This window comes from Haemaphysalis longicornis, unplaced genomic scaffold (genome assembly GCF_048455015.1).
Source record: "Haemaphysalis longicornis isolate Haplotype H1 unplaced genomic scaffold, Haemaphysalis longicornis Haplotype H1 scaffold_7, whole genome shotgun sequence".
Taxonomy (NCBI): domain Eukaryota; kingdom Metazoa; phylum Arthropoda; class Arachnida; order Ixodida; family Ixodidae; genus Haemaphysalis; species Haemaphysalis longicornis.
In genome coordinates this window covers 84,155,839-84,181,529 of record NW_027526422.1, presented here as the reverse complement: position 1 = coordinate 84,181,529, position 25,691 = coordinate 84,155,839, and the positions used below count along the sequence as shown (strand labels likewise).

Below are 25,691 nucleotides of genomic sequence, written 5' to 3'. Positions count from 1 at the left end.
GACTTGCGCTCGTCTTTTAAATATCCAGTGCGCGCCACTCCCTATAATCACTATTCACAGGCGCGTGCGGAAGCAACGGAAGCTGTTATCGTCCGCCGGAAGTTTCGCGGCGCTCGGACTTTTAGCAACCCCGCTGCAATAGTTTTACTTCCTCCCTCAGAGCCGCACTCACAGCTGCATAACAGGATATCCATATACCGCCGAACGGCCACGGCGTTAGCTGCTAAGCGAAAGTCGGTTGTGATGTCCTACCAAGACGTTTCGCTGCACCGAGTACGCGGGCTCGCCAATGGCGTGAACTGGCGACTCACGAAGTTCGCCGCCGCAGTGCCCCATCACCTCACGTGCGGGCTGTGCCACGTGATTTCGTGCCCTACTTTCTTGCTCCCCTGCCTCCACACCCTGTGCGAGTCGTGCGTGATCCACAGCGTGAGGGACGGCAACGCCGTGTGTCCGTTCGACGAGGAGCCATTTTCGGTGGGTGACTGCCAGAAGTTCCAGTGGCCGCCAGCTACTGCCGATAAGTTGAAGGTAAACGCTCCTGTTCTCAGTGCAAAAAAATTCTGCAGAAATTCAGAGAATTATCTACTAATGCGTACCATTCTTATGCCGCCGATCTTGAGTGCGAGTTTTCTCAAGCCAATTTTTTTTTTCGAAATTCTGTCTGACCAATTATCTCCAATTACGCAGTTATAACGATTTCAGGTGAAACTTTTGCGAAATCTCTATTATTGTGGAAATGCAGGGTGTTACACGGTCCGCCATTTTCCGTAAATATTTTAATTTTTACCATTTCTTTAGTTTATCAAAATTTCCTTCGACCAATTATGCCTATTTACCCTATTATCACGACTACAGGTGGAACTTTCGCGAAATCTGCATTTCTTGACATTCCGTAATTTTTAAATATTTTTTTTATTTATTTAGTTTTTCGAAATTTCGTTCGACCATTTATCGCCATTTATGTTATTACAACGATTACATTTGGAACTTTCGGGAAATCTGCATTATTTTGGAAATGCAGGGCATTACGCGTTTCGCCATTTTCCGTATTTTTTAATATTGTTATTTTTTAGTGTTTCAAATTTTCGTGCTACCAGTTATCTCCATTCACGCCATTACAGCGATTACAGGTGGAACTTCCGTTATATCGGCATTTTTGTGGAAATGCAGGGCGCTACGCGGTCCTGGCTACATTGGGGGGCTCGGAAAAGAGTGCTACGCATTAAAAAAATTTCCGGCTACCTCGTTGCACTTCTTCGCTGCAAATGTCGTCGGAAAACGATCGTTTTCCTCTGCCACGTAAATGCCCCTGTTCTTTCCCGCCCACCTTTCGCACTCTTTCTCTCCCCCATCCCCCGGTGGAGGCTTGCTTAAAGTCAATTCAATTTTTCCGTGTTCCAGTGCTCGCAAGCTTCTACTGGAACCTTACGTTATTGTTGGGCTAATTTGGAATGCCTCCGGAAGGTCGGCGCTCGGGAGCGAGCGCATTTTGTATTTTTAGGAGCGAAGCTCTTTAGCAAATCGTAATTTTTCGTGTCCGCAGTTAAAAATACCGCGGTTTCTAGAGTGCCGTCTGGCGGCACTCTAGCCGATCATTGCAGGCATGACTAGAGCGCCGTCCGACGACATTCGAATATTTAACACTAGGCTAACGCCAGTGGTCGTCGATATAGTGGAGTGCTTATAATACCGTCGGACGGAACTCTAGACACGGCCTTCTTATAAAACGCCGGTGGTCGTCGATATAGTGGAGTGCTTATAATACCGTTGGACGGAACTCTAGACACGGCCTTCTTATAAAACGCCGGTGGTCGTCGATATAGTGGAGTGCTTATAATACCGTCGGACGGAACTCTAGACACGGCCTTCTTATAAAACGCCGGTGGTCGTCGATATAGTGGAGTGCTTATAATATCGTCGGACGGAACTCTAGACACGGCCTTCTTATAAAACGCCGGTGGTCGTCGATATAGTGGAGTGCTTATAATACTGTCGGACGGAACTCTAGACACGGCCTTCTTATAAAACGCCGGTGGTCGTCGATATAGTGGAGTGCTTATAATACCGTCGGACGGCACTCTAGACACGGCCTTGTTATAAAACGCCGGTGGTCGTCGATATAGTGGAGTGCTTATAATACCGTCGGACGGCACTCTAGAGAGAGAGAGAGAGTCGTTCCGAACGCCGTCGAGGTAGGTCGCATCTTCGACCCGCTCCTGCCTTTACGTCCGCGCGTGAAGTCTCGCTTTTCGCTCGCGTCTCTGGCTACGGTAGCACGTCGCTATGCGACAGTTCTTTTAAGAACTCGATAGCCAGAGCGCGCGACATGGCTACGAGCGGCAGCCTGCCGCCACCCTCGACCAGCGCGCTTGCGGCACGCGCGCACCTTCTCCACCGCCGCACGAACAGCTACAGCTGTCCCCGCAGCCTGGACAGACTCATGGCCTCCTGCGGGACCATCCTCCAGCAGCAGGAGCGCGCACAGCAGATCGTGGGGATGCTGCAGGGCAAGCCAGTTTTCCTACGCCTCCCGGAGCGCGCGCCTGCTGCGCGAAACGCCGAGCCGACCCAGGATGCGGCCGGCGTAACGCCACGTGCTCCTGACGGGCCCCGCGAGGGCGCCGGCGTGTTGGACTCCGCGCGGGCGGCGCTGACGGCCAACAGCGAGGGCGATGCCGCCGCTGCGTCCTGCACCACCACCCGGCCCACACAGGAGGAACCGATGGATGAGACAGCGCTCCTGAAGCGCCCCCGAGAAGCGTCCGACGGCTCGGACGACGAGCGTCCCGCCAACGGCGGAGCAGACGACACGGAGGAGGCAGCCATTCCCCGCACCCTCAAGCGACGAGCCGGGGAGGCCGGGGCGACGTCACGAGCCCACGTGACCCCTGTCGCCCCGCCCGCCCTCGCCCTCCTAGGCCCTGCCTCCGTTGCCTCCGTTGCGGCCGAGGCTGCTGCGAGCTCCAGCGAGACTCCGCCGCACGGCGCACCTGGCGTCGCCGCTCCGACAAGCTCCGCGCAAGATGGCGGCGCCCATGATACAAACGGACGGGCGGGCGGCGCGCTCGCCGTGAACGTCGCGGCCGGCGGCGGCTCCGCGGGTGACCCCACGCCTCCCGCACCTGCCGCCGAGTGGACTCTGCAGCAGAGCAAGGCAGGGCGGCGGAAAGCCAGGAAACTGGCTGCGCGGCGCCCGTTCACGCAGCCGGCCGCCGGCACCTGCCTGTTCCGCCCTGCGGACCGCACCGCCTCCTTCCTCACCATATCGAGGGAGACCATCGCCCGGCATCTCGCCGCCACCCCAGGAGTGTCCCAAGTGAGGGTCAACACCCGTCTGAACGTGGTCGCGGCCGACGCCGAAACGGACGAGTGCCTGGCTGCACTCCTGGCCACTCAGAGTGTGGCTGGCATTGCCGTCCGCGCCGGCCGCCCCGCGAGTCGAGGCACGAGCCGCGGCCTCGTGTTCGGGGTGGACCCTCACCTAACCACCGAGGAGATCCTGGCAAACCTGGACTGCGAGGCGCCGGTAAGCAGCGCGGTGCGGAAACCGGACGGAGCAGTGCTGCTGGAATTTGCTGCCCCCTCCCCCCCTTCCTTCCTGGCGGTCTTCAAGCTGCTGCTGCCCGTGCGAGGCTGCAGACCGCGGCCAGTGCAGTGTGCTCGCTGCGGCCGCCTCGACCACGTGACAGTCTGCTGCCGGGCCGGTGAAAGGTGTGCACGCTGCGGCGGAGGCCACACCGCCCAGCAGTGCACTGCCTCAGCCCCTCACTGCACCAACTGCGGCGGCCCGCACGCTGTCACCAACCCTCGCTGCCCCCGGTGGCAGCACGAACGCAAGGTGGCCACGGCCATGGCACGAGCACCCCAGCCTGTGCCCCGAGCTGAGGCCGTGGCAACAGTGCGCACTGGGCAGCCACTGAGCTATGCGGACATGGCCAGGCGGCGCGCAGGCCAGCAGCAGCGGCCCACCACCAGCCAGGGATACCAGCAGCAGCAGCAGAGGAAGCCCACCAGGCGCCCACCTGCCCAGCAGCTCCCAGCCGCACAGCCCGGGGTGCAGCAGTTGCCATCAAGCCCAGTTGCCCCCGGCCCGGATCAGATAGCGCCCATTCTCCTGGCCCTGGTCCACAGCCTGATGGGCCGCCTGCCTGCTGAGGACCCTGCACGCCTGGCCGCCACTGCCGCCCTGGCCCAGCTGAACCCCTCGACCGCCCCCCAGCATGGCTAGCAGACACTGCAGGACAGGCCAGCGGCCACGCATCCTGCAGTGGAACTGCAACCTCCTGGGGCCACGTCAGGCGGAGCTGGCGGAGCACCTGCTGCGGGAGCCCTTTGATGTCCTGGCACTGCAGGAGGCTGACGTCTACGCACACTCAGTGCGCCTGCCGGGGTTCCTGTGCCACCCTAGCGACACCGGCTGCCGCTTGGACTCCTGCAGCAGCAGGCCATGCCGGAACACCAGCCACCCACAACGCAAGTCCCAGGCTGTGGTCTATGTACGGGCAGCACTCAACAGCGTCCCAGTTGATCTGGCTGCGGTGACAGAGGGCCCTATGGAATGTGCCGCCGTCACGGTGCGTATGGGGAACACAGACACCACCGTGGCCAGCGTCTACGTGCGACCACAGCAGCCCTGGGACGCCACAGCGGTGGGCAGGCTGCGGGCCATGCTGGGCCCTGACGCCGTGGTGTGTGGGGACTTCAACGCCCACCACCCGGCCTGGGGCAGCCGTGGCACCACCCGCAGGGGCTAGAGCTCCTGGATGCTGCCACCTCCTGTGGGCTGCTTGTGGCCAACCAGGGCAGCCCCACCTTCGTTCGCCGTGGCCCACGGAACACCGTCCAGCAGACGCACATCGACGTGACCCTGGTGTCGCAGCGGTGCGCCTACTCCTGGGAGACTGCCACCAGCACCTGGGGCTCGGACCACTACCCCATCCTGGTCACTCCCAGGGGTGACCGCAGGCGAGCCGACACCAGGGCATACAGCGTCACCAGCTGGACTAACTTCCGTAAGGAGGTGGCGAAGAGCCTGGAGGACCCGCAGGTTGACATCCTGGCAGCCATCGTGCGGAGCGCAGACAAGGCCACGGTACGAGGAGAGGTACCCCTCTGCACGGCGCTGCCAGACTTGGAGCTCCTGCGCCTTAGGGCTCGCCGCAACCAGCTGCAGCGGCGGGCCATCAGGAGCAAGTGCCCAGCTGACTGGACGGAGCAGCGGCGGGCAGACGCCCAATGCAGACGGCGGGCCCGGCAGCGCCGCACACAGGGCTGGGAGTCCCTGTGCTCCTCCATGGATTCCCGCAGAGACCCAGCCAAGGCCTGGCGGGTCTTCAAGGCCCTGCTGCACCCTGCCACCACCAGCAAGCACCCTCTGCAGTCAGCCGCCATTACCATGGGCATCACCGAAGAGGCCCTAGCAGAGCTCCTGGCAGACCAGTTTGCCCTGTCGGCCCAGGCCCCAGCTGCTCCTGTCCTGAACCCAGCCCCAGCCGTCCCACTTGACCCCTGGTCGGTGGCCCTCTGCTCGGCAGAGCTCACCCTGCGAGAGCTGCGGGCCGCCCTTGGTCGCTGTCCCAAGCGCAGGAGTGCTCCAGGAATCGACGGGGTGACCTACCAGATGCTCCGCAACCTGGATGTCACCCACCTGGGGCCACTCCTGCTGCTCTTCAACCGGGTCTGGGCGACGGGAGTCCTGCCGCCACCCTGGTTGGTGGGACTCATCTCACCGATCCTGAAGGCTGGGAAGCCCCCCACGGAGCCTGGGTCCTACCGACCGGTGTCCCTGACGTCCGCTGCAGGCAAGCTCATGGAGAGCACAGTCCTGGCCCGCCTGCAGTGGATTGCCGACCGACGAGCGGTGTTCCCAGAGCAGCAGAGCGGCTACAGGAGGCACCGCTGCACAGCTGACTCCCTGGGGGACGTCGTCTCCATGCTTGAGCAGGCCTGCCACACCAGGGAGGTGCCCCGCAGGGGGCACCTTGTGTACTCAAGGTGTTTTGGTGAGTAGCGCCACCACGGTCCCGAGCTCCGCAGGGGTGCCTACTGCCATAGGCACTTGGTGACTTGCAACACCACGGACCCGAGCACATGTGGGTTGGACCCACCCACGCCCCGGCTGTGCGTGGCTGAGCCGTGTCCGGGGAAAAGGGAATCCTGGTGGCTGAGCCAAAGCCGGGGTTGTTTTGGACCTTCATGGCCCCCCGGTAGAGGCAACACACCACTTTGGCCCCTGCTTCTCGCAGACGGTGCCCCCGGTCTGACCCGCCCGGGGGGAACCAGCCAGTCGCCTTTTCCTGCCTCCCTCTCAGCTCTTTCACCTTCCTGTCTTCTTTTCTACCCCTATCCTGTCATCTCTTCTTTTCCTCATTTCCACACATTTCCAGGCGGCGAGGGTTAACCCTGGGTAAGGAATCAACCTTGAGGACTTAAACAGGGTTATAGCAGCTATGTATGGCTAACGCGCATCTAGCGCGTTCCCAGGTTGGGCTCGGTGGTGGGCGGCCAGCATAGCTGCTGAATTGATTTCACTTGTTATGGCAACAAGATTTTCTGCATCCCATGATCGTCCTCCAAAACGGGGACGCAACGAAGCAGTCCAGCAGTTTTTCACTCCTAAAAAGTCAGAAAATTTCCTAAAGTTTCACGTCATGCACTGTGAAAAAGAAGGCTTGTCAATGAGACGTCTGTCACCATTCTTGGTAGCCAAAGTTCTAACGAATGAGCTAGGCGGCGGTTATAAAGTAAGCAAGCTGGGAAGCGGTGACCTTCTCCTAGAAGTACAAGATGCAGCTCAGTGTGCCAAGTTGACGAAAATAACCACTGTTGGCGACAATCCTGTGAGCATCAGTCCCCACCGATCCATGAACACTACCAGAGGTGTTATCTCTGATGAAGACTTTCTGAACTTGTCTGAGCAAGAACTCCTGGAAGGGTTCGAGGGCCAGAATGTTGTGAATGTTCAACGAATCAAGATACGTAGAGATGGGAAGGAAATTCCGACCAAGCATGTAATCCTCACATTCTCGACCAGTGTACTGCCCGAGTCTGTCGAGGCAGGCTACGTTAAAATCCCTGTGCGTTTGTATATTCCAAACCCCCGTCGCTGCTATAAATGCCAAAGATTTGGCCATGGTTCACTGAGCTGCCGAGGCAAGGCAGCATGTCCAAAGTGTAGCCTCCCCGACCACTCGTCTGACACCTGTGAAGCTCCACTCCACTGTGTAAACTGCATGGGAGAGCACGCCGCGTACTCGCGCTTGTGCCCGCAATGGAAGAAAGAAAAAGAAATAATTGCTCTGAAGTATAAGGAAAACATTACCTTTAGGGAAGCACGACAGAGACTGTTCCTGACACACACTAGCTTTGCCGATGTAGCGCGACGGGGGGCGGCGCTACACTCGGTTCGAGTTCCCCTTGGAACCCTCCCAGTGAGGCCCCAAGGGACACCCCAAGCCCCCTCAGTGCCGGTGGCTAAGGCCACTGCACATGCCACAAAAGAAGCGTCAAGGGCTGCCCCAGCACCCCTTGATGCCAACGCTAGGCCCCTTGCTGGCACTGCACTGCCGGTCCCTGCTGAGAGGCAGGCTGCCGCAACCAGCCAGCCTAGGCCTGCTGACGAGGCTTCGCAAGAAGCCATGGACACAACGCCAAGCCCTCCGTTGCGTGGTACGCCGATAGGGCGCGGCACGTCACTCGACCGTTCAAAGCAAAAGACACCTAGGGTCACGGCTCCTGGGAAGGTGTCTTGAGCCTGGGAGGGTGACAGCATGGCACTTCCTTAATCCTTGTTCAGCATAAGCTGATGGTAACTGATAATGTAGTCCAATGGAACTGCAGAGGCCTCCTGAAAAACTTGGACGATATCTATGAATTGCTGTCACAACACCAAATAAGTATTATGTGTCTCCAGGAGACACACTTGAGGACGAACCAAACTAACTTCTTAAAGAACTACTCTGTATTTAGGAAGGACAGGGATGGCTGCATGCATCCCTCTGGAGGAGTTGCGATTATCGTGCAAAAATCAGTGGCATGCCAGTTCTTACCGCTACAGACCAGTTTAGAGGCTGTAGCCATACGAGCCATTATCTTTAATAGACTGGTAACAGTATGCTCACTGTACATACCTCCAGACCATGGGCTCTCCAGTATGGAGTTTGAAACATTAGTTGATCAGCTGCCAGAGCCGTATCTGCTAGTTGGGGATTGTAATGCTCACCACCCACTCTGGGGTTCTGCACGCACGGATGCTAGAGGACGCCTCGTTGAAAAGTTTCTGCTATCATCTGGAGCATGCATACTTAACAAGAAAGACCCAACATATTATAACACAACACATGCCACGTACTCCTGCATAGATCTCGCCATAGCCTCTCCAGTTCTGTTTCCAGCACTCCAGTGGAAGGTCATTAATAACCTGTACGGAAGTGACCACTTTCCAGTGAGCCTCAAGCTTGTAGACAACAAACAAGACAACACTCCATGCCCACAAAAGTTCAAGGAGGAGGCCGCAGACTGGAAAAAATTCAAAGAGCTCTCTGAGTGTCACTATACACTTATAGACAACCTTGGTATTGATGAAGCTGCTGAGACTCTGACGACCCATATAATTGAAGCTGCGCTGAGGTCCATCCCCCAGACTTCTTCTAGTAGGGTTGCTAAGCCGAAACCTTGGTGGAATGATGATTGTAGGCAGGCCCGTAAGGAACAGAATAAAGCATGGGGTGTCTTGCGTAGGTGCCCAACGACTGAAAATTTGGTACTTTTCAAGCGGGCAAAGGCCAATGGCAGACGGATTCGGCGTATTGCGAAAAAAGAAAGCTGGAATCGTTTTGTGTCATCAATCACATCATATACTGACACGCGGTAAGTATGGAGGAGAATTAAAGCACTCCGAGGAAGTAACACTCTTACGTACCCTTTGGTCAGCACAAGTGGAGACACTTTACAAGACCAAGCGAATGCTCTAGGCAAGCATTTTGAGTATGTATCAAGCTCAGCTCACTATTCAAATAACTTCCTGAGACACAAGAATGCAGAGGAACGGAAGATTGTACGTGACAAACGGCAGTCTGAGGTAGGGTATAATTGCCCCTTCACTATGCAGGAGCTTAAAGTGGCGCTCACTACTTGTGGTAAATCATCACCAGGTCGAGACCGAATAACATACACCATGATTAAGCACCTGCACGACGACACGCTAGAAGCGCTCTTACTGTTGTTTAACAAGATCTGGCGTGCAGGGCAATTTCCAAAAGTGTGGAAAGAAGCTATTGTGGTGCCGATTCTAAAGGAGGGGAAAGATCCATCACTTGCAACTAGTTTCAGACCGGTCGCTTTAACCAGTTGCTTATGCAAGGTCTTCGAAAAAATGATTAACCGTCGCCTTATCTATTTTCTTGAGTACCATGGTATTATAGACAATCGCCAGGCGGGATTTCGCTCTGGTAGATCGACAGCAGACCACCTAGTGGCTATTGAATTCTACATCAGGGATGCATTTGTTCATAAGCAGCATTGTTTATCAGTTTTCTTTGACCTCCAGAAAGCTTACGACACAGCCTGGCGTTACGGTATTCTTTGCGATCTTCGCCGCCTTGGAGTTTGTGGAAACATGCTGAACAGTTTGAAAGATTACCTTTCGGAGCGCACCTTTCAGGTTAGGGTTGGAAATGTCCTCTCGAGGATGTTCGTCCAAGAAAATGGAGTGCCGCAGGGTGGTGTGCTCAGCTGCACCCTTTTTATTGTTAAAATGAATTCCTTAGGAACTGCACTGCCTCGCTCCATATCCTACTCGCTATATGTTGATGATGTGCACATTGCGTTTAAATCATGTAATATGTCCATTTGTGAGAGGCAAATCCAACTAGCTGCAAACAAACTTACAAAATGGGCAGATGAGAATGGCTTCTGTTTTAACCCAGAAAAAAGCACGTGTGTGGTCTTCTCTAGGCAGCGTGGTATCCGCCCAGATCCTGTTATTAAACTCAATGAAACACCCATAGCAGTAAAAAAGGAGCACAAGTTCCTTGGGGTTGTGCTTGATGACAAACTTTCATTCATTGCACACCTCAAACGCCTTAAAGTTAAATGTTTGGATACAGTCAGGATCCTGAAAGTCCTCTCACACCAGTCTTGGGGTACTGACACAAAGTGCCTATTGGCCTTATTCAATAGCCTTGTGAGGTCCCGCATCGACTACGGGTGTCTTGTTTATCAATCTGCCGCGAGAACAGCACTAAAGATGTTAGACCCTGTCTACCATCTTGGCCTTCGTCTGGCTACAGGCGCTTTCCGAACAAGCCCTGTGTTAAGCCTGTATGTGGAAGCCAATCAGTGGTCTCTTGAAACACAGCGGAAGTACACTGGGTTGAATTATGCTCTAAAAGTGACATCCTTGACCGGACACCCGAACAGCACTCTAGGTAACCAGGCAATCAAGCTTTTTGAAAAGCGACCTGCCATGGCTGAGCCATTCCTTCTGTCGGTGAGGGCACTGGCCGCAGGCCTGGGAATATCCTTCACTGACGCTCAGAAAACCAGCTTTGCTGACTTTGTCCCTCCATGGGATCTCTGCCCTATCTCTTATGATCTCTCTTTTATGAAGATTGACAAAAGAACCGCTCCAAAGGAATTAATTATGCAGCATTTTTTGTTTTTGCAGAACAAGTACAGAGCATCTGAGTTCTACACAGATGCATCCAAGTCAGCTGGTGTAGTATCATGTGCTGCACATGGTCCCAACTTTTCCACGTCAAAGACTATGCCTGAAGCCACATCTATATTCACTGCTGAAACACGCGGCCTTGTATTGGCTGTAGAATATATTATTGAGAACAATGTCCCAAAGTCAGTGATATTCACGGATTCTCAAAGTGCTGTGCAGGCTTTAGCGTCAGGAAAGTTACAAAAAAATCCAGTCTTTAATCAATTGCTAAAACTACTGTGCTCAGCCCACAAACAAAAACTTGAAATCACTGTCTGTTGGGTCCCAGGTCACTGCGGCATAGCCGGAAATGAGCAAGCAGACAGGAATGCTGTAACTGCAGCTCTTCGGAATGATCTAGATATTCAAAGCGTCCCGTACGAGGATCTTAAAGCATACGTACGTAAGAGGCTGCGAGACCAATGGCAGGAAGATTGGAATGGGGAAACAGCAAACAAATTGCACATGGTAAAACCCAAGTTAGGTAGATCGATCTGTGAGAAACGAGACAGGATCACAGAGGTTACTCTCTGTAGACTGCGCATAGGCCATACCCATGCTACACATGCGTACCTATTGAAAGGAACAGAACAGCCACGCTGCTTGAGGTGTGGAGGGTCGCTATCAGTCATTCACGTACTGGTAGAATGCAAACTACTTGAACCGCAAAGAAAGCTTCATTTTCCAGAATTGTACACACGCATGATCCCTCAACACCCATTGCTGTTTTTATCAGACGAGCCACTTTTCTCTACTAACCGTGTTTTTAAGTACCTCTCAGACGTAGATTTTTTAAGGTATGTGTCGTATCACCCGTGAGCCGAGCCACCATCGCACGCTAGGACCCGGTAGGGCCACTCATTGCTACCGCAAAGACGGGGGCAAGGGGTGCACGTAGAAAATGCCTGGCATAGTGTCAAATGTTTTTACTTGGCCCTCTACACCAATTCTTGGCCCTCTACACCAACAGAAATCTGAGATACCTTTTATTATATATTCTGTACTTTATATTCTCACTTGAATAATCCTCACCATAGTACTGGCGCTCTTTGGCCTTGATGCCCTTGCGCCAAGAAAACCTAACATCATCATCACACCAGGGAGGTGGCCTACCTGGTGCTGCTTGACATGAAGGCGGCCTTCGACACCGTCCCCCACAGCGCCATCCTGGAGGCCCTGGACGGCATGGGCGTCGTGGGGCACCTCAGGAGCTACGTGCAGGCGTTCCTGTCTGGCCGGACCCTACGGGTGAAGGTCGGCCGGGCGACAAGCAGCCCACGGAACGTCTGCTCTGGGGTGCCCCAGGGGAGTGTGCTGAGCCCGTTCCTTTTCAACTTGGTGCTGGCTCCCCTCCCTGACTGCATTCCCGCTGGGCTCCGGTATCCAGTGGGTATAGCAGTCTACGCGGACGACGTCGCCATCTGGACACACGGGCCTACCAGATTGGGCAAGCACGTGAGGGCGTGCCTGCAGAAGGCGCTGGGAGCAGTGGCTGCCTTCCTGTCAAGCCGTGGCCTGCAGCTCTCGGAGGCCAAAACGCAGGCCATGATGGTGCACCCGAGTGGCGCCAGGGCCCGCAGGGCAACGCCACCCATCACCCTCAATGGCCAGCCCCTCCCATGGCAGCGCCAGGTGAGATACCTGGGGCTGCTCATTGACTCCCGGCTGTCATGGCTGCCAGCTGTGCGGGCACTGCGGCAGCGCACTGCGGCAGTGCAGCAGGGCGTGCGGAGGCTGCTGGCACGAGGCAACGGCTGCTCCCACCAGGTTGCGCAGCGTGTCTTCCACAGCATGGCCTCCTCGGCTGTGCTGTACGCGCTGCCCCTCGCCAACCTGAAGCAACTGCGGTGGAAGGCGCTCGAGCTCGACCAACGCCGGGCCATCCGGCTCTGCCTGGGCCTCCCACGCCGATCTCCTGTGGCGGCCACGTACACCGAGGCAGCCACTTGGCCAATCGAGCTGCGGGCCTTCCAGGCAGGCCTGCGCCACATAGACCGCCTGCAAAAAAGCCCGGACGGGGCCGCCCTGCTGCACCGGTTCCGTGCCCGTCCAAACTCACAGATGGGCAAGCTGCTGCACATCTATGAGGAGGACATTGTGGTGCCGCAGCGACCCCCTCTGGAGCCTCCACCGCCCGGCACAGGAGAGGCCCTAGACATCAACACCAAGCTGCCTGGGGTGCGCAGCAAGAGGGCCACTCCGCACCAGGCCATCTACCAGGAGGTGGCTGCCCTGCTGGAGAACAACGCCAGCCTCCACGTCTTCACAGATGGGTCGGTGCTCCCCCGCACGGGCAATGCGGCAGCCGCCTGCACTGCCCCAACACTTGGCGCCAGCCGGGTGTGCCGCCTGCCCTTCCCTGCCTCGTCCACCACCGCGGAGCTGGCCGGCCTGCACCTGGCTGCGGACCTGCTGCTCGAGCGGGCAGGCCCAGACTGCAAGGCCCTCGTCCTCACGGACTCCCGGCCAGCCCTCCTGCTGCTGCAGTCGGCTGACCAACCGGGCAGCTCCAGTGGGCACGTGGAGCGGTCGCTGGTGGCCAAACTGCATGCGGTGGCGTCCCGTGGCTGCACTGTGCAGCTACACTGGCTGCCGGCCCACATGGGCATCCCGGGCAATGAGGCGGCCGACGCTCTGGCCAAGGGTGCCCACCAGCCAGGTACCCCTGCCTCCCAGGACGTGACTGCGTTTGATGCCCCACGCCAAATCCTGGCCCGAATGGCCCTGACCAGACACCCGGACCCCCGAGTAGTGTCTGGCCAGGCCCCGCCCGTTCTGCCAGGGCGCCTCACCAGGGACGTCCGGAGCCTGCTGCTCCGGATGCGCCTCAACTGTTGCGAGGTGGCGGCCCTGCTGCACCACCAAGGACGACGCGCCTCCCCCGCCTGTGCCGACTGCCCCGAACCCGAGACGCTGGAGCACCTGCTCCTGTCCTGCCCCGAGCACGCAGCACACAGAGCAGTGCTGCAGGCTGCACTCCAGCGTCTCGGACGGCCCAGACAAAACCTGCAGGACCTGCTGTTCCCGACGGGTCCTGCCAGCTCCCGTCGTGAAGTGTTCCGACACCTCCTGGCATTTCTCGAGGCCACTGGACTAACCCAGCGCCTGTAGCTGAGGCTACTCAACGAACACTTGTGCCGCTGACGCTTATGTAGTGCCCCCCCCCCCTCTTTTCTTTTTTTTTTCTTCTCTCTTTCTCTCTCTCTCTCTCTCCTTTCTTCCTGTCTTTCTCTCTCACACCTTTTCTATTCCACCCCTAGCCTCCTCCCAAGTCTTTTATCCCCTCTTCCCCTCCCCACCGCACTGGGTTGTATGCAGGTGAGCTCCCTACTGAGCTCAATAATATCCCCAGTGCACTTTCCTTTCCTTTCTTCCATCCAATCACTTCTCTCTCTCTCTCGGCACTCTAGACACGGCCTTGTTATAAAACGCCGGTGGTCGTCGATATAGTGGAGTGCTTATAATACCGTCGGACGGCACTCTAGACACGGCCTTCTTATAAGACGCCGGTGGTCGTCGATATAGTGGAGTGCTTATAATACCGTCGGACGGAACTCTAGACACGGCCTTCTTATAAAACGCCGGTGGTCGTCGATATAGTGGAGTGCTTATAATACCGTCGGACGGAACTCTAGACACGGCCTTCTTATAAAACGCCGGTGGTCGTCGATATAGTGGAGTGCTTATAATACCGCCGGACGGAACTCTAGACACGGCCTTCTTATAAAACGCCGGTGGTCGTCGATATAGTGGAGTGCTTATAATACCGTCGGACGGAATTCTAGACACGGCCTTGTTATAAAACGCCGGTGGTCGTCGATATAGTGGAGTGCTTATAATACCGTCGGACGGCACTCTAGACACGGCCTAAAAATACCAAGAATTTGTCAAGCGCGCGCACGTGAGCACGGGCTTCGCGGCGACCTCCCGGCAGTTAGCAAAACAAAGAAAATGCCTAGCGCTCGAGTGTGCGTGCCTCGCGGAGACCGCCCAGCGTGTCTTAGGATGGCGGTGGTTTCGACTTCTTGTATGTTCTGTTTGTTGCTCATTAGAAAGTCTAGAGCTTTCCCGTCGCAGTTGACTACCACCGCTGAGGCCTTGCCACGCGCACGTTTGTCAAGCAGAGTATACCCACTTAGGGAGGTTGGCTAGAATTGAGGCGACCGCCCGGCAAGAAAACCAAGAAAACGCCGAGCGTTTGTGTGTGCGTGCCTCGCGGCGACCGCCCATGCAGCGTCATCGACGCACGTTTGCAAGCCAAGCATACCCACTTGGGGAACTGTCCAAGATTGCGCCCCCCCCCCCCCCCCCTAAGAAATATAAATCACTCCAGCGTTCGCCATAATCGCGGCAACACTTGCTCGGAACGAGAAAGACTCCAGCGTTCGCCCTAATCGTGGCAACTCCTGCTCATAACAAGAAAGACACGTCTTAAATGTACGCCCCTCCAAGGCGATGTCCAATGATTTCCACTTCCAAACAAAAAAAAAAATGAAGCTGACACTTATAGCAACAATTATGGAGCAAAGCTCAATGCCACAACGTAGAAGAAGCAAATCATCTGAAATGGTGGATTTAAACCGTCATGACGGTTATGAAGGTTGCGTACAGCTTCGCGGGTTAGTGGCAGCTTCCTTCATTTTTGTTTCGTCAAAACATCGTTTTAAGCGCGTATTTTTTTATTTTCTATCGCAAACATCTCGCACCTATGCGTTTTTAATTTAAACAACGACGCAAACACCGCTCATGTAATGATTTTTAGCTTCAAATAAGCCTAATTGTGTCTTTTTTCTGGATAATGTTGACAACTATGAAGTGTGTTTCCAGATTTCGCGGTTTGGAAACCAGCGGCTAATTGTGTCTTTTTTCTGGATAATGTTGACAACTATGAAGTGTGTTTCCAGATTTCGCGGTTTGGAAACCAGCGGCTGTCCTGTGTGTTTCTTGAACTTTCTTCTCTACGTATCCGCGTCTTCTACGCTGGTTCCGTTCATGATGTCTTTCCAACTCGCCCAACTTGACATACTCCTGTGGCTGGAATTTTTGCCTGCATAGAAACTCCTCGTTTAAGAATCTGTTATATTCTGGCAGAGTGACTCAATCAAGGGACAGACAGACAGACAGACAGACAGACAGACAGACAGACAGACAGACAGACAGACAGACAGACAGACAGACGGATGGACGGGCGGATGGACGGGCGGATGGACGGGCGGAGAATTTTCGGGTTTAAGGGTGTACTGAAGTAGTTTTAAAATTTGGTAGAAATCTATTTTTTCGCACTTATGCGTGGGTTATGCCTGCAAACCTTTTTTTTTTGCATTTTTAGATTGCGGACAGCGCTATTCTTCGATAAAGTTGACCCAACGCCCCGCCCACTTCTCACTCCCGCACTGCCGGAAGAGCGAGAAACGGAGGGGCAAGCGACCGGACGGTACCGTCATAGTCGGAAGACGGCCACTGATGCGCGCCGCCGCTTCGCTGTTTTTCAGTTGTTTGGAGGACGTTCTCAATTCCGCAAGCGAGCAATCTAAGCGTCATTATTCAATTGTCTTGGGTTGTCTCCGCGTGGATTTCTTTAGCCCTAATGCTACCGTGTTTTTAAAAGTGATTCCCTATAACGACTTCTAGATCTATAGAGATTTACTTCCGGAGCGCCGGTGGATATATAGCGAATTGTCTTCACCAGTAATCCGGGCCGGCCGTGCCGTCGGGTGTTCTGTGCATCTTACGCAAAGCGACGGGCTCAAATACGGAGGTTTCCCAAGTTCCTGTTCCATTATTACAGGGGGTTGAGAAAATTTAGGGGGCCACAATGCTCTGGGTTCCCCAAACGTCTTTCGCGTTTTCTCGACCAACGTTGTGGGCCACGACGATGGCCTAGCTAAGTATGTAGATTTCACGCATCATCAGCAAGAAGTGAATTAAGGTGAAAAGCATGAAGCGGTTCGGCATGCGCAACGGCGCACGCCAGCGTGCCTGCCGGAGGGGCCCGCGAAGCGGCTCCACCCATAGATGAAGTGTACGATGTATTGACCACCAGGTGATCCAGTGCATTGCCATGTGAAATGTCAGGAGTGCCGTGACATGACCCCTCCGGCGGAGAAGCGCCGTCTCGGTGCACATTGAAAATGAGGCTCAGGGAACAGATGGGGCTGTTGAATAATACGGCTTGAGGCGGCCGATGTGGACGAGTTGAGCTGCTGGGTCCAGTGGCGGTGAGGAGGACGGGACGGGAACAATTTCGTAGGTCACTGTGACCATACACTTGATCCGACAGGGGCCTTTGAAACGAGGCAGCAGTTTCTCGGAGACCCCAATGCGGCGGGAAGGGGTGCTGACAAGAACCAAGGAGCCGGGCGTAAAGTGGGAGGTGCGGTGTTGCTCGTCATAGCGGTGTTTCTGAGAGGAGTGGGAAGCCGAGAGCTTGGCACGGGCAACATGGCGGGCCACATCAGCGTGAGCGACAGCATCGCGGGCATATTCGGTAGCCAGAGGGGTCGCATCAGGAAGTAGGGTATCTAAGGGAAGAGTGGGTTCACGGCCGTAGAGGAGAAAGAACGGCGAATAGCCGGCGGTGTCACGGCGGAATGAGTTATATGCGAATGCAACATACCGCAAAGTGACGTCCCAATCCAGATGGTCCGCGGAAACGTACATCGCGAGCATGTCGGTGATGGTTTTGTTAAGCCTTTCCGTCAAGCCATTAGTCTGGGAATGGTAGGCGGTGGTCAGTGCTTCGTGTGGCAAGAGCGGAGGAGGTCGTCAACAACCCGAGACAGGAAGTACCGGTCACGGTCGGTGAGGAGCTGACGGGGAGCTCCGTGTTGTAGGATGGCGTTGTGAAGCAAGAAGTCAGCAACGTCCGTGGCACAACTGGTGGGGAGAGCACGCGTAATAGCGTAGCGGGTCGCGTAATCGGTCGCAACAGCGATCCAGTGATTTCCCGAACGAGAGAGAGGAAAAGGGCCGAGCAGGTCCAAACCAACACAAAATAAAGGTTCGGAAGGAATCTCTATAGGTTGGAGCCATCCGGCTGGGTAAAAGGAAGGTGTTTTCCGGCGCTGGCACTGGTCACATGCCGTTACGTAGCGGCGGACTGATCGGTAAAGTCCGGGACGTACATATACGGTCGTAAGTTCGAGCGACGCCAAGGTGGCCATCCATCAGCTCGTCGTGCAGCTGATGGAGGATGTCAGGTCGGTCGTTTTCAGGAACAACGAGAAGCTCGTCAGGGCCGTCTGCGCGAACGTTCCTGCGGAACAGCACGCCGTCGCGGAGCAAAAACGCGTTCAATGCAGCTTCTGACGGCATGGTGGTAAGACGTGCAATGATCCACTGCAATGATTGGTCGCGGCGCTGGCGGTCGGCGATGCTGAGAAAGTCAGTTAGTGCACGGACACAAGAACCAAGGTCGTTGTCAGCTGTATCAGGTTGGTCGACCGGTTGACGCGACAGGCAGTCGGCGTTGCTGTGGGGTCTGACAGACTTGTAGTCAAAATGGAGTAGTCAAACTTCTGAAGGCGTAAAGCCCAGCGACCAAGATGATCTGTGAGATCTTTCAAGGATGCAAGCCAGCATAGGGCATGGTGGTCAGTTACCGCAGAAAAAAGGCCTTCCGTATAAATATGGGCGGGATTTGTTCAGTCCATACAAGAGCTAGGCATTCGCGGTCGGTGATTGAATAGCACCGCATGAAAGCACGCAGGAAGGCTACAGAGCGGGAAAGGGTAGGAGAGAGCAGCGGGAGGGTGGCTGTTTGGCCATTTTTCGCTCACGCGTTAGGCAATGATTCTACAGGCGGCGTTGGTGGTACTAATCCATCACTTCATTGTTTTAAAGGGAAGCTTTTGACCTCTACCCCCCAAGGGTTATGTCGCGACCGTTACTGGCACCGCCAGGAATCGAATTTGGATCGAATAGAGAAGCGGAGCGAGAGCTCTTTGTATTACCGATTGAGCTACGACCACACGCGGACACGGGGAGACAGACGGTGCACTCACTGAGAACATCTGCGGGTTCACCCGCTGCGTTCTCGCTGAATGCCACGTGTAGCGTCACGCGACCTCTCGCTCTGCGCTCCTCTGCTGTGCGCTCCACCAACGGCGCGTGTAGCGGCCGTGTGCGCCCCTTGCGCACGCGCTAGGAGTTAGTAAAAATTAAAGGAACCTCACACCAACGCATGGCATCTCACTTCTCCGTCTTTGCCGCCGATCTCGTCGCCTCCGTCGGCGGCGGCAGAGACGGAGAAGAAGCGAGATCGCCTTACATCGGGTTTGCGCTTACAGTTGAATCTCGATTTAACGAAGTCACCGGGACCCTCAAATTATTTCGTTAAATCGGGAAGTTCGTAAAATCGTGAGAACGACAAATTTATTGCCTCGAGAAAAAACTCGTGATTTTCGCCTGCACGCCCTTTGTAAGCATAGTTTCCGAGAAGCGTCGCTTCTCGGAAACTATGAAAAATAGCTGACAGTTTGTCTAGCGTTCCCCAGGCGGAGCTCCTACGCCTTCTTGTTTATCACTATGCCTGTCTGTCTTGGTCTGTCGCTGAAAAAAACCGCCTGCGCCACGGATGACGCAAAACCACTTCTCCGCGAGCTTACCTACAGGCATCACGGGCCCCGAAATTTTTTGAGTGGGAGTGTTTTGTGCACGCTGTTCGCACTCCGCATCGGTACACAGTTTTAATATTGAGGACTGCACTGTAGAAGCGCCCGGACAGCGTGGCTCGACCCTCAACTGCTTATCATTTTGTTTTCTATAATCTGAAATTTACAAGCTCGTGATATTCAACAATGGACCATATTCACACGGTCAATCAGGTGATAGAGAAGTGCGCTAAGTTACTGAACACCTATACATAGCCTTCATAGATTATGAGAAAGCATTTGACTCTGTCGAAACCTCAGCAGTCATTCAGGCATTACGGAACCAGGGGGTAGATGAGCATTATGTATGAATATTAGAGGAAATCTACAATGGGTCCACAGCTACCATCATCCTCCATAAGGAGAGCAGTAAAATACCGATAAGGAAGGGCGTCAGACACGGAGACGCAATCTCTCCAATGTTACAGGTTTGAGGTACGTGGCGATGCAGTGGAAGTGGTAAGCGAATATATCTACTTAGGTCAAGTGGTGACCACGGATCCCAACCATGAGGCAGAGATAATTAGAAGAATAAGAATGGGGTGGAGTGCATACGGCAGACATTCTCAGATAATGAATGGCAGCATACTATTGTCCCTGAAGAAGAAAGTGCATGACAGCTGCATCTTACCGGTACTCACCTACGGGGCAGAAACTTGAAGGCTCACTAAGAGGGTTAAACTTAATTTGAGAACGACTTAGCGGGCAATGGAGCGGAAGATGATAGGTGTAACATTAAGGGGCAAGAAGAGAGCGGAGGGGGTCAGGGAAAGAACACGTGTTAGGGACATATTAGTAGAAATTAAGACGAAATGGGCGTGGGCAGGGCATGTAATTCGAAGGCAAGATAACCGTTGGTCATTAAGGGTAACAGAGTGGATTCCTAGAGAAGGCAAGAGTTGGAGGGGGCGGCAGAAAGTTAGATGGGCCTATGAGATCAAAAAGTTTGTGGGGATAAATTGGTAGCAGTTAGCACAGGACCGGGGTAATTGGAGATTAATGGCAGAGGCCTTTGCCCTGCAGTGGGCGTAGATAGGCTGGTGATGATGATGATGATGATATTTTTTAAAGTAATGGTAGAAGTGAGTGCTTGAACAGAAACTATGCAAGCAATTTTTTCTTCACTAAATCCTCTAGGGAGAAATATATCAGTAAAATGATACCTGTACCATCCAAAAATATCGTTTCTATGTTTGCTATTTATCTACCCGACAATTAATATGTTCTTACACTATTCCACTTCCGCCTACGTCAGTCATCTTGCGAAAAACGCAGCAGGTCTGAAGCGAACGACACGTTGAACGAGATCCCCAGTGCGCCCCAGAACTAGCCCTCCGTCACGGCTAAGATGTGAGCGAAATGGCCTTTGAAACCCAACAGGCAAGCTGACAGACACACGTTGTAGAAGTGGGTGCAGCGTTCGCGACTCGGGAGCAGTGACGTCAGGCGGGACGTGAGGCGGGACGTCCGCCGGCGCGCGCCACATAGCGGATGAGTGCCTGAACTAAGCGTCCCTACTTGTCCCATTGCAAAGCGGACGACGCGTTAGGCAATGTTTACACAGGCGGCGTTGGTACCACACAGTTTGTTACTCGCGGCAACCTGCGAATGTTTCATGCTAATTTTGTCTATTTCGTTCCTTTTCTTTTCTAGGCCTGCTGCTGGAACGCATCTCATGGATGTACTTTCGTTGGACCCCTTCAAGCCGTCTTGACACATTATGAACAGGAGTGCACTTTCCACGCCGTGGCCTGCCCGCGTTGCAGTTGCTCTGTACTTCATCAAGACCTTCCACGCCACTACATGGAAGGATGCCAGAGCCAGGCTTTTCCGTCTGCGGCCGGTCATTCAAGCCTGCGTCAAGGTGCGGTGTTTAGTGCTGAAGACATCGGAAGGTGCGCTGATGAGTTGAAAGCGCTCATCATAGACCCTTACCAGGACCGGCTTCCGGCGCTTCAGAGCCAGTTGAACGAAATTCTTGAAGAGGAACGGAAGGTCGACATCCAGGTCGAAGCAGTCTCCAGAGCCATCAAGGAAAGCGAGCACAGGCTCACCCGAGCCTTAAAAGACTTCTCGACGGTGCTTGGCGGAAAACTTCAATCTCAAGAATCCCTGCTCCGCTCTAGCTTGAAGAAAAATTACCGAATAAGCGAGACTTCGGAACCTGTAACAAATCACGGCTTGCGGGTTGATGCAGTCGTCGGTACAGGGAGCGACAGCGAACGCAGGCTAAGCCATCAGCTCGCGGAAGCCACGCAGCAACTCTCGACAATTTTTGCCCAAAAGCTCCAGTCTCAACAAAGCGAGCTCGTCGCTCGGCTGGAGAGAATTTCTGAGCTGGGTACGAGCAACTCTGGGGACGCAGCGGCGACCAGCCCTAACGAGATGCCGTGGAGACTGGAAGAGAGGCACATCCTGCGAAAGTTAGAACTGATGGCCAGCGAGTCGCACGCTCACCTGGAACTGCTGCGCACGAGCGCTGATCAGGAACTGAGACGGCCACTTGTGGAGTACACACGCCTCCTCCCTGACATTCTTGCAGGCACAGTAGTGGTGCCACCTCTTACGGGAAAACTCGAGAGCGACGAAGAGGGCTACATTGTATCGGTTACAAACATCGACGATGTGGTCAAGTCCGAGAAGTTCATCAGCCTCTTCACTGACTGGTACCGTCGCGATAGGTACTTGAAAGTGGCCGCCTACGGATTTAAGACTTCTTCGGCACGAGGGCTAACGGTCTGCTTGAAGTGGGGCACAACTCTGCAAGGCTCGTGTTCTGCGTTCCCCGAGGCGCGCGTTTGCGTAAAGCACCCCAACCACCCCGAAAAAGAAGATCTACCCTTGAAAAAGCTTCCAAGGGCTGGACGACGCGCCGCACTCTTCGGATTCCAAGAAAATTTTGGCCTATCCTTGCTCGACTTAGAGGCCTCAGGATCAATTAACAATGGAACATTGACATTGGTTGTTTCTTTTAAAATACAACAGTGAATTACTTGTACGTTACTTTTCAGACGAGACGCCGCAAAATTTTCTAACAGAGGTCGGCGATATGCGTCGTCGTTCTTTCCTTTTCTCTTGGGTTTTTGTTTTGTCACGTGTTCAACTTTTGAAAAAGCCGTGGACTGCTAGGCACTCCTGAACACAATTACTTAGAGCCAGTCACCTTGGCAGACGCCGTAGCTGTCATAAAAATAGGATTCCGAGGAATTTACAGCCGAGGCACGACAGGGCTGAGGTTGTTCAATTGTAGGTACTCGGTTCCGAAAACAATTGCTTTTTGTTTGAATGGTGTACAATAATGTTTGTTGTATTGTGTCAATAAAATTGTTTTTCACAGTGCTTTTCTCTTTGCGGTTTTCGCGGCAATGAAAATCAGCACCTACGTGTGACGTAGATTGTAATTTCTTACAGATTAATTGTTCTTCGCCTACACATTATAACCATATTTTAGAGTTTATGTAGTGGAACAGTCTCGTGTTCCACAGCCAACAAAAATGTATACAGTTGAGACGATTACGCAAACTTCTGTAAACCTAACTTAGCATGTAAATCGGTAGCATTTCGGCTGGCGTACCCGCAAATTTTCCCGCCATTTTTTCGCGGGGCTACCATGGTTGCCAGACCAGGACTGCCCTCTGTTGATTAGCTCGCATCATCCGTAAAGGCCGCGGATCTGTCAGCCCGCTCTGGTTACAAACCCCTGCGCGCTCGCCGCGCGGGCTCGGGCTCGAGCCCGGGTTTTTTTTTCCCACTTCGTCCCCACGGGAGATACTACAAACGTATGGGGCCCGTAAAGGGGAGGGCAGTCCTGGTCTGGCAACCATGGGGACGAAGCGAAAAAAAAAACAGGCCCAAGCCCACGGCGCGAGCGAGCAGGGGTTTGTAACCAGAGCGGGCTGACATCAGCGGCCTTTACGGATGATGCGAGCTAATCAACAGAGGGCAGTCCTGGTCTGGCAACCATGGTAGCCCCGCGAAAAAATGGCGGGAAAATTTGCGGGCACGCCAGCCGAAATGCTACCTGTAAATCTGTAAATCCAATCCGGATAAGTACGGTTGGTCAGCTGTACTTAGTTAAGTTATCTAGGAACTTGCATTTTTCTGCCTCAAGTAAGTACATAAAAAACTCCCCCCACCTCCCCGAAGGGGATCGTGCGGAAATGCGAATGCATTGGGTGCACCGATGAGTGCGCTGCGGCAAGCAGTCACGGAGAGAGGCGCGCGCTCCACTGCATTTATATATATTTTTCCGAGCGCAGCGAGCGGAGAGAGGGTACGCGGAGAGGAGAGAGAGACCCGCGCAACACGCCCGCCCCGCGCGCGAGCTCTCTCCGCCGAGCTCCGCGATGCGAGCGCCCTCACACGCCCGAGCGCGCTCCTCCTCTCCACTACTCCGCCCGAGCTCCGCGATGCGAGCGCCCTCACACGCCCGAGCGCGCTCCTCCTCTCCCCTTGCCCTCCGCTACTCCCGCCCGAGCTACCACCTGCTCCGGTTGCTAGGCGCGCCACAGCTGTTGCTAGGGGCGAGGAGGAGCGCGGAGAGATAACACCTGCGGGCGCACGCCGACGGAGCACGACAACCCCCGACTAAGAAATGCATTCGCATTTACGACGACGACGACGACGAAGGCATAACTACGAGGCGCGCGCTCACGTGAGCTCGCGCTGGAGGAATGCAGGCGCACGCCGGCCAACGGAGCAAGACAACCCCCGGCTAATAAATGCATTCGCATTTAAAAGCCTCATATTCATTTTCCTCACCACGAAAAAAAAATGACTGGTAGTGTGCCTTTTCTTGTTCTGTATATTTTTGTTTTATCACTGTCAGAATTATTTAAGGACATAAATTGAATAATGAACAAGATTTGAGCACTCTATGTGTTATAATGATTATCTGTGCAAAATTTCATCGTGATACAACAACTTTAAGTGGGAAAATAAGTGTGCACAATCTCAGAAAACGGACAAAAACAACAAACTGAGAAAAACGCAATTGAAAGTTTATTTCTTTGGCAGATTCAGAAATTCTTGCTCAAACAACATGAAACTTGGTGGGGATATAGTCTGAAATGTCCACATTGAGGTACTAAAACTAGAACGCACCTGCTGCATAAGTTGCACCTTCACGGTTCTTGCGGGTGGAGTCCTCGGTACAGGCCCGTTTCTCCAGGCTGTGGCGATGGGACCTAGCCTCAGCAGTCAGCCTGGCTGACATTGGCCTGATCCTCCACTGGTCACTTGCACTGCTTTGTCTAACCAGTTCTTCTGAAGGGAAGATTCCCAGTTCTTGGAGAACTTGCTCAAAGCTAGAGTGGCCCCTGTTGAACCACAACACCGTGAGAGCAGTGGCCGTCTCCACCAACGTTACTAGAATAATTCTAGTAACGTTGGTCTCCACTACAGTGAACTGCAGGTTGTACGATACCGTCCTGTGCCAGATGCGCAGTGCTGCTTCTGTCTCCATGGATGAGTAGTCGACATTTTTTTCACACACAGGGGCATGAAAGGCTTGCCACACTTCCTCCTCTTGCTAATCAAGCTTTTGGGGGTGGCTGCAATCTTGACAGTAGTTTGGCAGCACCTCAAAATCCAGGCAGAGAGCAGTGTCGAGAGAAATGGCAGTGCCAACACAGGTGTGGCTTTTGTGTCCTCATTTCTTCCAAGTACAACCAAACATCACACTGACCTCAGTCTGACCAGTTTGCAACACAGTTACTTTCCTTGCTTCAGCATGGTTGTCAGAGACGACTTCTGTGGCCGCGGCATGAACTTTCTTGGCAATGTTGTGGAACGTCTTTTGGTGCAGTGGTTTTGGTAGACCAAGAATGGCACAAAACCTGCACAGCTGATCGTGTCCGATGCCAACCGCGCGTGCAGCGAGTACCGCTTTCACATTGATGGCGAAACTATATCACGGGTAGAGCACTGCACGGGCCTGATTTTAAGGCCCGAGCCCGGCCCGAGCCCGCTTCGCGAAGCCCGAGCCCGACCCGGGCCCGTAACACCTAGCCCGAGCCCGGTCCGGGCCCGGACAGTCATAAGTGCGCCTGGCCCGAGCCCGGCCCGGGCCCGCCATCTCAAGCCCAGGCCCGGCCCGGCCCGGTAATTTATTTTTTTGGCCTAGGGAAGGCCCACGCGTGTGTGACCAGGCCCGGTCTTTGACGCTGAAGAAAGTTTGTTTATTATATTCCGGGCGATCAGACGGAGCATCTAGTCTGTACAAGCACGTCATGAACTGAAACGCAACGAAATAAGGGTTTAAAAGTGCACGTAGTTTAGCTTTCACCGTCTGCAGTTCACGCCACATCGGCGTAATAATAGCTCGTACT

General features: G+C 54.3%; 1 protein-coding gene across 1 annotated transcript; it reads left to right on the top strand.

Annotated features, from left to right (window-relative positions):
- On the top strand, positions 1–22,701 carry LOC144146021 (uncharacterized). Its single transcript, XM_077677937.1, has 2 exons — positions 1–531; positions 21,016–22,701. The coding sequence occupies exons 1-2, from the start codon at positions 244–246 to the stop codon at positions 22,348–22,350; spliced, it is 1,623 nt and encodes a 540-aa protein (XP_077534063.1). The 5' UTR covers positions 1–243; the 3' UTR covers positions 22,351–22,701.
- The last annotated feature ends 2,990 nt before the right edge of the window (positions 22,702–25,691 follow it).

Excerpts from the sequence above, each read along its gene's own strand:
- LOC144146021 (XM_077677937.1), top strand. The coding sequence starts at position 244 with ATGTCCTACCAAGACGTTTCGCTGCACCGAGTACGCGGGCTCGCCAAT. Across the intron at positions 532-21,015 it reads CTACTGCCGATAAGTTGAAG|GCCTGCTGCTGGAACGCATC; the intron begins GTAAACGCTCCT and ends TTTCTTTTCTAG.